General features: G+C 46.7%; 1 protein-coding gene across 6 annotated transcripts in view; it reads right to left on the bottom strand.

Annotated features, from left to right (window-relative positions):
* TRAF3IP1 (TRAF3 interacting protein 1) overlaps positions 1 to 16,614 on the bottom strand; it is a 68,888-nt gene that overhangs the window by 15,211 nt on the left and 37,063 nt on the right. For all 6 annotated transcript variants that reach the window (XR_009403084.1, XR_009403085.1, XR_009403086.1 and 3 more), the window contains one exon: positions 117 to 340. Coding sequence is in view for 3 of the 6 variants with exons in the window: in XM_059393833.1 (XP_059249816.1) it covers positions 117 to 340 (224 nt within the window). In the remaining 3 variants the exon portion in view is untranslated. The remainder of the gene's footprint in view (positions 1 to 116; positions 341 to 16,614) is intronic.

The raw sequence follows: 16,614 nt of genomic DNA, 5'->3' as shown, positions 1-16,614 counted from the left end.
AACCCCCCACCCCCAGCCCCTCCACCCTGCTCCTTCTGCAACACCATCCCGGCCCCCGGGCCCCCATGACCTCTGCTCCTTCTGCAGCATCCACCCTGCCCCCAGCCCCCACCCACCTCTGCTCCTTTTGCAGGGCCTCAGCATGCTGCTTGTTCTCGCTATGCCACAGCTGCAGCTCATTCTGCATGGCGTCCACATCCTCCTGGATGTAGTCCATGATCTTCCCCAGGGGGAGCGCACTCTTGCACAGGGTCTGGATGGACACGCGCAGCTTCTCGATCTCCTTGGAAACTATGTCCTTCTCCTTCTTCCACGCAGCCTCAAAGACAAGCGACTTCTCCTACAGTCAGTGGGAAAAGGGGCAGAGAAGGAAGCATCCTCACTCCTGAGGCAGGTTGGGGACCTGCTGAGGGTAGAGAGCCATGGGAGCTGGGACCACACTGGCTCGAGCCAGCAGCAGCCCCGAGGTACCAAGCGCGGTTCGGGGACTGACACTGTGCCCAGTGACGGTCCATCCCTTTTCTTCTCAGAGGTACAGGGGGTCTTCACCTGGAAGGCTGTCAGAGTGGCACAGTTCTATGTAGTAGATTTCTTTCCCAACTGGCCAGAAGCTTACTGTAGTTACAGTTACCAGAACTGAGGGACGCTGATGATTTTCCCAGACAGACTGGCAGAAAGCGGCCCTGACTCCCTGCGTCTCAGTCCTTGCATGGGCCTCCTTTCCATCTCAAAGGACTCTGCAACCCATCTCCCCAAGAAAGGGGGAAAGGAACCCTTCAGAGAGGAGGAAAACTACTGGTCTGGGAATGAAGGGACGGGAGGTTTGCAAAGGAGGACATGGTGGACAGCACCAAGCCGGGCAGCGGGCCCGCTGAGTAAGAAGGGCTGGACAGAGCAGGCTGGTCATGGGGCCCAGGTGGCCTGGTGCCCTCGGTGGGAACCACAGGTGTGGGGGCCAGAGGGATGCAGCAAAAGAGACAGCAGCAACTGAGAACTTCATTCAGTTCTGGCCAGGAATTCTCTTCATGGGAGCTTTTATCACAGGCCTCTCTGAATTTCAGAAGCTGATGCAAGTTGGTGAGAAGCAATGAATGGTTTGGCTTCTTGAAAAACCTTTCCTAGGAGATGGACATCATCTAGGAAGCCCTCCCTGGATGCTCCCACTCCATCGGGCTGGCTAAGGTGTCACTGCCTCACCCACTCACAGTTTGAGTCGGCCTCTGATAATTCAAGTATAACTAATGAACTGGTTTTATTAAGTGACACAACCATCTGCGTTACTGTAACGCCAGCCTCAGGCTGCAGGCTCCAGGCGGGCAGGAGCCCCCGCCTGTATCCCCCCACAAGAGGTTCTCCTTAGATACGTTGCAGATGAACAAATGGAGTGACTGACTAACCCACCTGCCAAGAGGCCAGCTCCCCTGCCTCCCAGGCTTCAGCAAGCAGGCAGAAAGCCCTCACCTAATGCCTGGCACGCACAAACTGTTCAATAAACAGGGGGAGCAATGAACAGTAAAATTCATAAACCCGTCAGTTCAGCAAGGTGGCAGGAGACAAGATAAAACATACAAGTATCAGTTATATTCCTACGTACTGTCAACACATGGACACTGAAATTAAAAAGAGTGTCATTCACAACTGTATATGTAAACAAAAGAGAGAAATGCCTAGGTGACTTGTGTACTGAAAATTACATAATGTGGATGAAAGAAATCAAAGTAGACCTAAATAAATGGAAAGACATACCATGTTCCTCAACTGAACAATTCAAATACTGTAAAGATGTCAATTCTCCCCCAGTTGATATACAAGTTTAACAAAATTCCTATCAAAATCCAAACCAAACTTTTTGGAAATATAGATAAGATTATCCTAAAATTTATATGGGAAGGCAAAGGAACTAGAATAGCTAGAACATTTGTTTTAGAAAAGAATAGAGGGAGGAATCAGTCCATCCGATTTTGGGATTTTATAGTTACAGCAATCAAAACTGTGTGGTACTGGCAGGACAGACACACAGATCAATGGAACAGAATGAAGAATCTAGAAAAAGACCCTCCCAAACATACCCAACAGGTTTGTGTTTTTTTTTTTAAATTGGTATTTATTTGAAAGAGACACAGAGCATGTGCAGAGCATGGGACAGAGGGAAAAGGAGAGGGACAACGAGAGTCCACCCCGAGCAGGGAGCCCAATGTGGGGCTCGGTCTTGAACCCCAAGATGATGACCTGAGCCAAAGTCAGCCACTTAACTGGGTGAGCCTCCCAGGTGCCCCTGCCCAGCTGATTTTTGACAAAAGTATAAAAAGCAATTCAATGAAGGAAACAGAGTCTTTAAATATGTGGTACTAGAACAACTGGAGATCCACAGGGCAAAAGGAACCTTGACCTCAGTCTCCTATCTTACACAAAAATTAACTCAAAATGGATCACTGACTTAAATATAAAATGTAAAACTACAAAACTTTTAGGAAAAAAACTAGAGGAAAATCTTTGGAATTTAGGGCCAGAGAGTTCTCACACTGTCCCCCAAAAGCATGATTCATTAAAGGAACAATTGATAAAGTACACTCTGTCACAACTAAAAATTTTTGTTGTGCAGAAGATCCTACTGAGAGGTTGAAAGACAAATTAGAGAGTGAAAGTACATATTTTCAAACCAAGTATCTGACAAAGGACTAGTATCTAAATTTGTAAACTCTCAAAACTCATCAGCAAAAAGCAAACACTCCAATTAGATGAACAAAAGACACAGATCCTGCATCAAAGGGGATACATGATGGCCAATAAACACATGAAAAGAGGGTCAAAGTCATTACTTATCAGGGCAATTCAAAATAAAGCCACAATGAGATATCACTGCCAGGATGGCTTTAAAAAAGGGGGGGGGGCACCTGGGTGGCTCAGTGGGTTAAAGCCTCTGCCTTCGTCTCAGGTCATGATCCCAGGGTCCTGGGATCGAGTCCCGCATCAGGCTCTCTGCTCAGCAGGGAGCGAGCCTGCTTCCTCCTCTCTCTCTGCCTGCCTCTCTGCCTACTTGTGATCTCTGTCAAACAAATAAATAAAATCTTTAAAAAAAAAAAAAAAAAAAGGTGACGTCACATGCTGGTAAGGATGCAGAGAAACATGATTACTCATACCCGGCTGGTACGAGTGTAAGGTGATACAGCTCCTATGGAAAAGAGTTCAGCCGTTTCTTTAAAAACTAATATGCAATTAGCATCCGACCTCACAACCCTCCTCCTGGACACTTAGCCCAGAGGAATGAGAAGTCACGTTCACACACTGCCTGTGCGTGAACGTTTATGAAGCTGTACTCGGAGCAGCCCCAAACTGGAAAAAACCCAGATGCCCTTCAGCAGGTGAACAGTTAAATGATCTGTGCTCCACTCACACACCGGAATCTGCCCGGCAATAAAAAGGGACGAGCTGCTGAGTCACGCAACCTCCTGGACAGCTCTCCAGACAGTTACACTGAACGAAAGCAGCCAATCTCCAAAGACGTGCTCTGTGATGCATCTGCAGAACCTTCTTGAAATGACGGTATTACAAAAACAGAGAACAGTTACTGCTTGCCAAGGGTTAAGGAGGGGTGAGGTGGGAGGGAGGGAGGAGGTGCGGTTATAGAGGGCAAGAAGGACACTTGTGGTGATGGAGCTGTTGTGTATCCCGACTGTGTCAAGGTCAGTAGCCTGGGGCTGACGCTGTACTGTGGCTTTAAAAGATGCTGCTGGTGGGGAAAACAGAGTACGTGGGAAATCCCCATCATGTCTTGCAACTGCACATGAACCTACAGTTACCTCAAGATATGTTCAGCTGAAGAAGAGCTAGTGGCCATAGAAATGCCTTTAAATTAAAATGCTAGATGACTAACATGAATTCCAGACAATAAAAAATGATTTCTCAAGGAAAAAAGTGTTGTCTTTACACAGATTAGTAAATCTCTCATTAATTTAGTTGAACACTTTATTTTTTTTTTAAGATTTTATTTATTTATTTGACAGACAGAGATTACAAATAGGCAGAGAGGCAGGCAGAGAGAGAGGAGGAAGCAGGTTCCCTGCTGAGCAGAGAGCCCGATGTGGGGCTCGATCCCAGGACTCTGAGATCATGACCTGAGCCAAAGGCAGAGGCTTTAACCCACTGAGCCACCCAGGCGCCCCTAGTTGAACACTTTAAAATTCTAAAACCCATTCAAGGGCCCTGGGCAGCTCCGTCAATTGAGCATCCGACTCTGGATTTCAGCTCCAAGTCATGGGATCGAGTCCCGCATCAGGCTCCATGCTCAGTGCAGAGCGTGCTTGAGGTTCTTTCTCTCCCTCTGCCCCCGCCACCCCGGCCCTCACGCTCTCTAATAAATAAATAAACCTTTAAAAAATAAATACATGCAGTTCTACTAAAAGCTGTTCACAATGCTTATTAAGTAGTTCCTATGTGTTTGGCCTTTTTGTGTTGAGTCTGATACAGAACAGATTGGGGCATGGAACTTAGGATGGGAGACAAAATCACGAAAAAGTCCAGCAAAACTGGTGAGTTATAAGGCAGACCATGACACGGAGGGTTTAAGCAGCGTAGCTCCTGCCTATCCCAGGTCACCTGGTCAAACCCCCTCAGAGTTCTGTGTCACAGCACCAAGCAGACTTGGGAATACTAGCCTTAAATTTATAACTTTGTTTTTAAGGGATTAAGAATTCAAAACAAAATGCATTTGGGCTAGGGTTATGGCAGTCAGGAAAGACTTTTATTATTGCTGCAAACAAAAAGCCACAAAACACCAAAACTCTGGTGTTTAAAAAAATACATTCACTTAAATGAACGTGGCAGGGTGGAGTGGATAAGTCAACGATTGTTTGCTTTAAGAGCACACCTCTCTGACGATAGGCTGATTTATATGCAGCTCGTACAGCTCTATCAGCAAATTTCCAGGCCAACATAACCATTATAAACCCTTGGTTTATAGACTTTCAATACGTATAGTAAAATATGAGAATCTACTACCATATTCACCACCCAGGAATGAGTTATATGAAATATGCTTAATTTCTGGAAACAGAAAAGGAAAAATAATGAAACTACATCATTCCACAAAGTGGGACCCACAACAGCCTGCAGCACAGGAGGACTCTGGGGAAATGAGGTGTGGGCTCCGGGACACATGCTCAGCAGGTGCGAAGCTGGCTTCACTGCCTCCTGACTTTACGGCCCTGGGAGCCTGACCTGACCTCTCTGTACCTCGGGTTCATCCTAATAAAATGGAAATCATAATATTTATCCTGCAGGTTGAGATTAAATGGGATTAATATAAAACAAGCAGCTCAGTGTTTCGCACATAGTAAACCCTCAGTAAACATTAACTGTTACCCAACACAGGAACCGGGGCGCAAACCCCGCAGGGGGCCGCAGGCGCGCTCATCCCTCAGTGCCAGGACGTGGCTCCCTTCCCGCGAGCTATCTCACGGGCAACAAACCGCTCCAGGTCGGGCACATTCAGAGAACACGCTCGTACCGTGTCAACACCAACCAGAAGCCGTTATGTCCTGCTTCAGAGAGTTCTGCCACCAAAAACACCCCCTGCCTGCTCACTGCCACGCCCCCTTCCCCAGCTGCACTTCACAAACACAGATACCCCAATCCCATGAAACTCAACCTCAAGACCCCTTTCTGGAAGACCTGGACCTCGGCTCTGAGCCGGGCACAACCCACTGCACCCCTGCCACGGCCCCCCTTCCCACGGGGGACGCACATAGGGGAGGCAGCAGAGCATGTCTCCTGGGGCAGGCAGCGTAACCCCTCCTGCCTGACCCCTTCTCTGGTGCAGGCTTCGTACTATGGACTACGTAACCCCAGCGTAACCCCTACCTGCCTGACCCCTTGTCTGGTGCAGGCTGCTGACTATGGACTCAGCTGCTCTCTGGCCAGACGACCTCTGACAAAGTGTATTCCAGAGGCTCGCTGGCCACTTACACCTGTGCTTTAGACAAAGTGACTTTCCAAGAATTGTCAGGGGACCAGTTACTTCTGGGACTTAATAGGATTTGCATTGAACACACACATGTCCCCAGGAATGTGAGAATTGGTGTTTACGGTGAGTTTTAAGTTTACACTGATTTATTCTAAGTCATTTAAATAAAAATATGAGCTAAAAAACTTGTTTCTTTCAAGTTCCGTCGCAGTGCTTCATGAGAAGAAAGTACTATTTTTAAGATCACGCCTTACAAGCCCAGCCCTCTGACCCTGCCAGGAAGTCTCCCGGAAGCAGGCTCTGGGAACAAGCAAAGGGCCATAGATCCAAGAGGTCACACCCCTGAGCAGAACTCTACCCCACACTCAGCAAACCCAATAAACAAAGGCCTGATTAATGCAGGAGCAGGGAGGGAACCATAAATCACAGAGCGTGAGCATTTGCTTTAAGTAACATACGCTCCCATGACCTCAGGAACTGATTTATATACAGCCTGCCAAAAGTTCATTTTCCTCACAAACTGAGGAATGCCTCTATCCAAGTTACAAGAGAAACGCAGAGACTGACAACGTAACCATTCTGAGTGTCTCGCTCATCCAGAAATATTCGCTCACCCAACTATGTCAACCAAACACGCGTCTCTCATGTGGGTCAGACCAGCTCCCTTAGCGCATGGTAAAATAAAATAGTCTGCCCTCAAGTACTCCAACCCTTCTGCGCTCACACAGAAAAGCACGTAAAATGTAAATGTGTAGGACAAGATGATAAAGCGACCCTGGCAACCTCTGCCTCGATCAAGAAAGCCAACTTGGCCAGGGTCCCGAAAGCCCGAGGCCGCCACCACACTGCCCGCCATGTGCTTGAGCAGCTGGTCTGCTGGGCTCACCATGTGCCTGGCTCACCCGTACGGCATGGACAGAACCACAAAGCGCACAGCCACATGCATCTGCCTCTTCTGCTCAAGCATGTGTATGCCGCTGGAATTTCGTAACAAGAACACACCGTGACTTGTTTACCCACTCTGCTGCTGGACATTAGGTGATTCAGGGTCTGGGGCTACTGCAACAGCTGCCCAGAGAAAGTGAGTATTCTGAGCAGTGAAGTTGTCAGTGACAATAAAAACAAAACAAAACAAAAAAACAAACAAAAAACCCCAGCTACGACAGTGGTTGGGAGGCACAACTGTGAAGAAGCTTCCCTCTGTCCCAGCATACACAAGTGCAGGACTCCGGGGACACACGTGAGCAGTGGCACTGTGGCCAAAGGCTACATCTCCAACTCCATAACACAGTATCAAACGATTTTCCAAAACGGTTGTACCAGTGACGTCAAATAGTTTTCATGCACCAGTATTTAGTTTCTGTGCATAAAATACAACAAGAGCGACTCCTGTGGCATCACCACAATCCGACAGTGGCCGGCAGAGGAGCCACAGGATCAGTACACAGGCAGCAGAGGGGGACCAGCTACGACACAGAACCTTCCACAGGAGACACGGATCGCCTATGCGCCTCCAGACCAGCGTACAGGTGCAAGCAGGACAGTCAGCATGCATGCCTATAGAGGGAACATGGTGTGAGGGCCGCCCGGTCCTGGGGAACATCCCACCTCTGCCACTGATGGTCTGCATCAGACAAAGGAACTCCGAGCCCTGGAGACGGGGATGGGGCTCAGCTAAACAATCACCGTGGGCAGAGCGATGTTTACCTCTCCTTCATCCTATGGAGTCGGCAGAAATGGCAACTGCTGGGACAACTGTCCACAGCTAAAAACTGGCTGGCAAGCTTCCACAGGAGGAAAAACGTGTGCCAGGCACCTCCAAGCATGTGGCACAGGGTGGAAGGCGGCCCCATGCTCTCTCCCTGCACAGACAGGAGGGTCTCTGGAGAGGAAGGGGTGGGAAGCGCAAGAAAGGTGGCTTAGCCAGCATCCACTGGGGTCACTGGGGCCACAGCCGAAGCTCCGTGCAGGCCAGAAAAGATGTCTCTTCAGACTGGCCTTCTGACTGCCCCGAAAATCCAAAGTAGTTTAAAATCCACCTTTGATAACATGGACAGTGGGTCAGACAGCCACTAATGGAGCCAGCAGGCAGCAGGGAAACATAGGACTCAAATTTTCAGCCCCAACAGCCCCTTCTCTATTTAAAGTCACAGAAGTGAAGAATGCAACCATACTGGCTTAAAACTGGTCCCTTCAAACATTTTTATGAAAGCCTATTCTCACGTATTTATTCTCTCAGAGGAACTTTAGAATATTATTTGCCAAGGTCCAAAACATCCCCTGAATATTTATTGGAATTCCATTGAATTTATAAACTAAGTTGAGGAAAATCACATATCATATCGAGTTTCCCATCCAGAAACACTCTCTCGACTTTTTCCAGGCCCTTTAAATTTCTTGGTAAAATTCTGTGGCTTCTCAAAATAGTTGCTATAAATCTCCTATTAAGCACGTGGCTCTGTAAGTCACGTTTTTGTTTTCAGTTCCGAGGGGGACTTTAAGCACAATATTTTGAATGGGCCATCACTGACGTGCCGGAGAAGTATGGACTTCTGAGTGTCTGTTTTGACACTCAGCAGCATACACATTTGTTTCAAACTATTAATCTTTCGGAGATCAACGCGGTCATCGTGGTATGACAGTGATCCCATGTCCCCCATGAAGACCTACGTGCCTCGTGTGGTCCTCCGCTGGCTGGAGCCCCCAGCAGAGCTGGCAGGACCCTTCCACAGCCTCCATCCCGCGCTTGCGGGGGAACACATGCAGCCACTCACTGCTGCCCAGGATGCTGACTGCCCAGGGGACGCGCTCCTCCATCCTCATTCACTGCACGTGTCCAGTCATACGAGAAGCTGAATCCTACATGTGCTGTTTATTCTTGAGAGAAAACGCAGCTCCCAGTGACCCGACTTGGTTCAAGAACAGCTTCTCAATTAAGCAGAGGAGAAGTAAGCCATGCCTGAAGGGTGCAGCAGCCACTGAGCTCTGTTTTTAGCTGAGAAGGCCGCGGTGGCAGGGTGACAGGCAGTGCTGACCATTGACGGAAACAGAACCATACTTGGCTAACAGATGCACATCTTCACTCCTAGGATACATTCTAGTTTACTATTAATTATATAATAAAATACACGCTTTAGGGGGAAAAAATCAGTGGAAAATCTGATCACAAAGGGCAGAGCAAGAGAAGAAAACGGTAAGATGGAATTAGCAAGTTCTTACCTATCATTAATCACTCGAAATACAAGTGGATTCAAATCTCCAATCAAAAGGCAGAGTTGCTGGACACCTAAAAAAGCATGACCCAGCTGTATGCTTAGGCAAGACTCCTTCTCGCTTTACAGACACACAAACTCACAAACTGGCTCAAAGAGATGGAAAAGGATATTCAGTGCACATGGAAACTGAGAGAGAGCAGCAGGGGCTCCACACATTACGCTGGCCAAAATGGACTTTCAGCCGAAAACTGAGATGAGAGGCAGGGAAGGTCATGTCGTTACCTGTGGATGGGGCTCCCCTCATCAAGAGGACAGGAGCGCTGGCAGCAGTCAGGACCAGCACTGCGCACCTGCACACACCACGCAAACACCGACAGAGGAGGAAGAGCGCGTCTGGACTCCCGCCGCCCTGACCTGAAGCTCTGTGCACTCAGAAGCCCCAGAGACACCACACACCCTCCTGAGTGCACACATGTGGTGAGAAACCCAGTGGCATTTTGCAAACAGGACAGCTGACTCCGGGGCTGCCCTCGGAAGACCAGCAGACCGGGAAGACTGGAATCGAGCCCTGGCTGGAGCTGAAATCCCATGCCGGCTGCGGTGTTCCCACGGAAGCACCCACCGCATGTGATATGCAGCCCAAGCCTGAGTCCTGGATGTGCCCTTCTCGAGCTTCCATCCCACTGTGCACTGCCCTCGTCTCTCTAAAACTGTGTATTTGTCACGCAGGTTTCAGAGGCCCAGAGACCAGCAGGCGTGTGCAGGCATCCCTTCCACAGCGCTGCTGCCTGGGCAGCAGAGCGGAGTGCAGGGAGGACAGATGGCTCAGCGAGGAATCCATCCAGGTCCCCCGTCCCATTCACGGGAGCAAGCAGAAGCTGCTGTAACTGGCCTGCACTGGGGCTACTGGGCAGGGCAACAGTGCACACTTCCTACTGGTTGGGAATACACCCCAAGATCTGCCTCAACTGCCCAGCTTCCCCTCAAATGAGCTGCGTCCACGGGGCACTGCCACCACCCAGGGACCCAGGTTGGGACAGGCTCTTTCTTCCCCCAGTCTTCCAAGAGGTTCAAAGGATCAGCCTTTGTGCACAGGAACCAAAGGACAAGGTAGGAAGCCTCCCATCTTACTCTTCCAGGGTCAGCAACCAACCGGACCAGAAGTTCTGGTTCCCAGCTATGCATCAGAATCACCCAGGGAACTTTCTAAAATACCAAGGCCAGGACCCTGCCCAAAGATGGATGTCCTGGGTCTGAGAAGGGGCCCTGGCTCCAGTGTTTCAAAAAACTCTGCACGGTTCTAACATACCAGCAGCTCTAAGCAGGTGCGCCTTCAAGTAGCTTTCAAAGGACAAAAGATTCTAAAGTTCACTCTCTTTACATTTTTTTTAAAAGATTTTATTTATTTATTTGACAAACAGAAATCACAAGTAGGCAGAGAGGCAGGCAGAGAGAGAAGGTGGGGGGAAGCAGGCTCTGCACTGAGCAAAGAGCCCGATGCGGGGCTCGATCCCAGGACCCTTGGATCATGACCTGAGCCTCAGGCAGAGACTTTAACCCACTGAGCCACCCAGGCACCCCTCGCTTTACATTTCATAACCATTTCTCTGCTACGGGCAATGACAGCAAAAGAATCTAAGTTTTAAAATATACTTTACTCTGTGCCCCCTCTCCCAGCCCTGCCACTAATGCTCTCTCTCAAATAAAAAATTTTTTTCTAAGATTTTATTTACTTGACAGAGACAGACACAGTGAGAGAGGAAACACAAGCAGGAGGAGTGGAGGGAGAAGAAGGCTCCCCGCTTAGCAGGGAGCCCAATGTGGGGCTCGATCCCAGGACCCCAGGATCATGACCTGAGCCGAAGAAAGACGCTTAACGACTGAGCCACCCAGGCACCCCAAACAAATAAAATTTAAAAAAAAAAATACACTTTATTTCCCTTTTCACTATCATCTCTGGAAACAACATTAGGATTATTAAATTATTTTGCTTTTTATTTCCATGCCTTTATGAACTAACTAGATTTACTACTTTAAATGTCCTGCTAAAATATTCATTATTTTTTACCAAAGCTATAGCTACAACCTTTCTTCTAATTCTGGTTCATTTTATTTTTACATATTTAGCCTCCTAAATTCTCTAAAAATACCAGACAAAATAATCACACCCAAATTAACCATCAATCCTACAAGGCAGTTTCTGGGCAACGTGAAACCCACCTTCTGGTTGGCATGTGAACTGAAAAAGAGATGCTCAAACCTGTCGTAAAAGTCAGGATGTCAAAGCCTTCCAACGAAAATACATTCCACAGAATGATGACTAGAAGGCATGACTCCAAAGACTGGAAGAGCAGAGGAAAATTCAAAACTAGGACAGTCAGATCCCAATACCTTGCAAGCGGTGGGGCCAAGATGGCAATGATGCGTTGCAAATAGTGTTCTGACCTGATGCAGATACGGGGCTGAGCTTTCACTAAACTTGTGCTCACCATACCTCAGTTAATCCAAAACCACAACATTTCAGTGAGCGGTTGAGGTCAGGAAGAAAAGGAAGTAGGGTTGGAGCCTGGTGGGCAGTGGGGCGGAGGCTCTCTGGAGAGGTGGCATATGAGCAGGGACATGCATGGTGACAGGAGGTCTCTGACTAAGCAAAATCAGAGTTTTCTCTGATGGGTCCTACTATGGTCCAGCAGGCCCAAGGGACCAGCAGCCCGCCTCCAGGTAACTCTGAACTGCCAGCACAAACAAGGGCAAGAAGACATGTGGCCCACAGGAAAACAGGCCTGTAATTCTGTACAAACACCTACTCTTCCCTACTGCCCACAGACAACCAAAGAGTAATCGGGGAAGAAACAAACTGCACAAGTCTGGGATCCTGCTGAGCCCCTGCCATGGGGTAAGGGTAGCTGGACCCACTGTTCATCTCATGGCTTCTGGGGTAAGGATGGGATGGGGACTGCACAAGGAGTCACATGAGAGCATGCTAGAGAAGGACCCTTCAAGGGCTCCAGGCCTCAGACCCATGTACCCTGCAGGCAAGAGTCAAGGAACCTGCGACAAGTCAGGAACAGCTGACCAGGGAAGCATGTGGGCTCCGAGCTCCCAGAATCTCAAGCCATGGAATGGGATGTGAGCTCCTGCTTCTGACCAGTGGCCCTGGGGAGACAAGCCCCCAGAGAGGAACAACTTCTTCCAAGAGGGAGCCCCAAGGCTCCCCAACTTCTGTGAACCAGGTCACTCCTCAGACTTCAACTGTTCTAGGACACAGGAAGTATTTTTATAAGAATTAACAACATAAAATTAACATAATCTTGATTCTAACACCTAACAACAACAGCACACACACAAAACAGGCTAATGTCAGTTGACCATGGACTTCTGTTTTAAAAGATAAGAAAGTTGGGGTGCCTGGCTGGTTCAGTTTGAAGAGCATATAACTCTTGATCTGGGTTTTAAGTTCGAGCCCCACAATGGATGTGCATATTATTGAAAAATAAATAAAATATAGGAATAAATAAATAAATATACTAGCAAACTGAATATGATTTTGCATCAGATAAATGATAGACCATGACCAAGCAAAGGTTACTTTAGGAATATAAGAATTGCTCGACATCAGGAATTCTATTAATATGCAATAATCTCAAAAGCTGCCAAGAAAATAATGTTTGATAACGTTGCACATCCATTTCTTTTCTTTTCTTTTTAAAGATTTCATTTATTTGACAGAGCAAATGCAAGCAGGGTGCAGTGGCAGAGGGATAGGGAGAGATGTGGCACTGGAATCGTGACCCAAGCCAAAGGCAGAAACATAGCTGAGTCCCCCAGGCACCCCCTGCACAGCCATTTCTGATTATCATCCTGCAACAGTGCCTGCATATGCAAGTGATGGATAAATCCTAACTTAGACCACACAGTAACTTGTAATCACAAAATAAGTTTATATAAGGCTAAAAAAAAGCCAAATAGACACCAGTAATGTAAGAGTCCAATTAAGAAATTAAAAGGACAACAGAATAAACACAAAGAAAGTAGAGGGAAATGAATAAAACAGGATAAATCAGTGAAAAGAATAAAAATACAAAAGAGAAGGCCAATGACGCCAAAAGCAGGTGGTTTAAAAAGACTGACAAATTTCTGTAAACACTGCTTCAAAAAAAAAGGAAGAAAAAGTACAAATTAGTAGTATTATTAATAAGAACAGAACAAAACAAAATGACAAATAAAGCACATGTTTAAAGAATTCTATCAAGAGCTTTTGCCGGAAACTTGAAAATTTAAAAAAGACAATGATGACCAAAACTGACTCAAGAGGAAAGAGAAAGCCTGAATCTTCCCCTAATGTAAAAATAACAGCCATGCCCTAAAAGTTCCCATCATGCTCAGATGGGTCTATACACAAGTCCACAAACTATTAAGAAACACACCATTCCATCATCTACCATCTCTTCTAGAAAAGACAGAAAGAGGGGCGCCTGGGTGGCTCAGTGGGTTAAGCCTCTGCCTTTGGCTCAGGTCATGGTCTCGGGGCCCTGGGATCGAGCCCTGCATCTGGCTCTCTGCTCAGCAGGGAGCCTGCTTCCCCTCTCTCTCTGCTGGCCTCTCTGCCTACTTATGATCTATATATCAAATAAATAAATAAAATTTTTTTTAAAAAAAGCTTCTTTAAAAAAAAAAGAAGAAAAGAAAATAAGGAACTCTCCCCAGTTCACTCTCAACCTTGGCACTAATACAAGACAAGGATCATATCAGGAAAAGAAAATCGTGGGTCCAATTCATCCATGAATATAAATGGAAAAATTCTAATTAGCAAACAGAATCTACCAGTGGATGAAAAAGATAATAGAGTGTAACAACGTTGGTTTCACCTCAGACACGATCGCTTAAAAGCTGTGTCATTTAGTGAATTAAAGAAGTATAATGGAATCATCTCAATGGAGAAAAAGCATTTCATAAAATTCAACACCCATTCATGATAAAGTCCCACAGTGGGGGAAAAAAAAAATCAAACTTTCTTAATCTATTTTATTAAGCGCTACAATAAGGATCATCAGAAAAGAGTAAATTCTAGAAGAAATGTCATTAAAAACCAGAAAGGCAGAAAGTGGTACACTATGATTGTTACTAGCCCTCCGGGAGAGGAGTCCTGGAGGCCCCATGGGAGCGATCAGACAACAGTACAGAAGGCATGAGGCCTGGAGAGGAGGTACAGGGCCATGGAGACTTGGGGCGACAGGAACGAGGGCGCAGCTCACGGAGAAGAACACAGACTCGGGCCAGGTGCCTGCGTTCACATCCCAGCTCTGGTGCTCACCAGTCCTGAGGCCCTAGACAAGTCCCTTCCCGTCCTGATCCCCCAGACAGGGGTGACAACAGTACCTGTATCTCGCTGTGTTCCGTGTTTGTATCCAGTGGCTACTACAACACAGAAAACACAAAAGAACCAACATATAGTTTTAAAACAATGGTTTGTCAAGGAAGTGGTTGTAAGTCAACAGCATTCCTCCTCACCAACAATTAGCAAAGAAATTTAAAACAGAGTATTTCCAGTACCAGAATAGCCTCTCGAGTGCCCACATACAAATCTAACAAACAGCAGACACAATCACTATAGAAACAAGCCACAAACGCTCACTGAGAGGCATTAAGAGCAAACACACGGAGAGATCATGGCTCGCCCACACACTTCAGCTCCCCACGGCTCGCCCACACTCTTCAGCTCCCCAGAGAGTGAACCCTGGCGCTCAATCAATAGCTGATAGCATTTCTACAGAAGCGGAAAGGACCAAGAATAAATAGCCAAATCACCCAAGACAAGGCCTGTTTACAAGCCGATCCGAGCAGCGTGGAATCAGGCAGTGCCAGTGGGACAGACACATACCACAGGCTGACCCGTGGCCTAGCTGTCTGTATATCCCATGAGTGCAGATCAGCTTTTACTAAACAAATAGCTGAAAACAATATTTAAAAGGTAGTGTTTTCTGGTCCATGAAAGTTCTATAAAATCTGCATTTTGGTATTCATAAAAAAAAAACAAATGATCGGCACCCGGCCACACTGGTTCATGGGGGGGGGGGGGGTGTCTAGGGCCGCTCTGGAAAGCTGAATAGTGGTGACTGAGCACACATGGCTTGGAGCTAAAAACACGTGCTTTTGGACCCTTGCTAGAAAAGTCTGCTAACCTCTGGCATACAGAGTCCAGAAAGCACATGTAACCTCCACACACAGCAGAGCAACGTGGAAAGGAGGAAGAACTGGTTATTCATGTTAGAGGACAAATTGCACCTCGATCTCACAGAACACAGGAAAATCAGCTCCAGGTGGACTAAGGACGGAAAGGTCCAAACAAAGCTTTAAACATTTACAAAGAAAAAGTATCCTTCTGGCCTTAGGAGAAAGATTTTTTAACTAAGACACAAAAAAGCCCTGATCTTGAGAGTTAAGACTGAGAAATTTTAGTTACATTAAAGTTAAGACCTCAGTCCTCAAAAGACACTTCAAAGAAAGCAAATGGGAAAAGTTTTGGACAATGGTTTTAATGTGATTTTACCTCCCTTAACCCTCTGCCCCACCCACCGAGTCTTATGAGTTTTTTTTTTTCCATAAAACCGATTTTTCAGAAACTGCTTTAGGGTTTTTGCGCTCAGTTCCATAGTGATGGTACGATCAACTCTTTTTGCTTAACCAGTTTTATTTACTACAAGTTTCTACTAGCTTCGTTAAAAACCAAGAGGTGAAATTAATTTCGTGACATTTAACTCAATACATATAAGTTACTGTTTCAATATGCACTCAACATAAAAATTACTAATGAGACATCTTATATGCTTTTTTTTCCCTAAGTCTTCGGAATCCACTGCATATTTTATCCTCACCCTGTATTCAGTCTGGCCTGGCTGCTTTCCATGTGCTCAACTCCCAAGGGACGAGCAGTGTCATGCTTGCTTTTCCTAGTTATCCAGGTAGGCTCTGTCATAGGCCATCCTCCCCCAAGAACCCCAAGAGCAGTACATTTTGAGCACTGGAATTACCCCAATGCATCGTTCCTTATTTCTACATGTGTAATGCCAACTGGACTAAACAACAGGAACCCTGAATCAACCTGTGCCTCCACAACAGGTTGTCTATTGTCCCCTCTTCCTTGAGTGTTTACAGCTACAGAGCACAGGTACAAGCAAATCCGACTTTTGTTATTTTGAAAAAAACCCACGGTTTCTTGCAATATGTTCTTTCCTGGAACATGAAAGCCCCTTTAAGGGTGGACTCAAAGCAGGTTCCATTCTTGCTCTCTGTTAAAGTACCAAAGTGCCTCTAAAAAAAAAAATCAGACTTCGTTTAACATCCCATTAATCTAGGTCAGGAAGCTTATCACTTGTATCACACTTCACTTTGCAATCTGTCTTGCTGTCCAAACTCCAATACCCCCACTGGGGCAGA

Source organism: Mustela nigripes, chromosome 3, assembly GCF_022355385.1.
Source record: "Mustela nigripes isolate SB6536 chromosome 3, MUSNIG.SB6536, whole genome shotgun sequence".
NCBI lineage: Eukaryota > Metazoa > Chordata > Mammalia > Carnivora > Mustelidae > Mustela > Mustela nigripes.
Note: the sequence above shows the minus strand (reverse complement) of the source record. Positions and strands in the feature narration are given on the sequence as shown.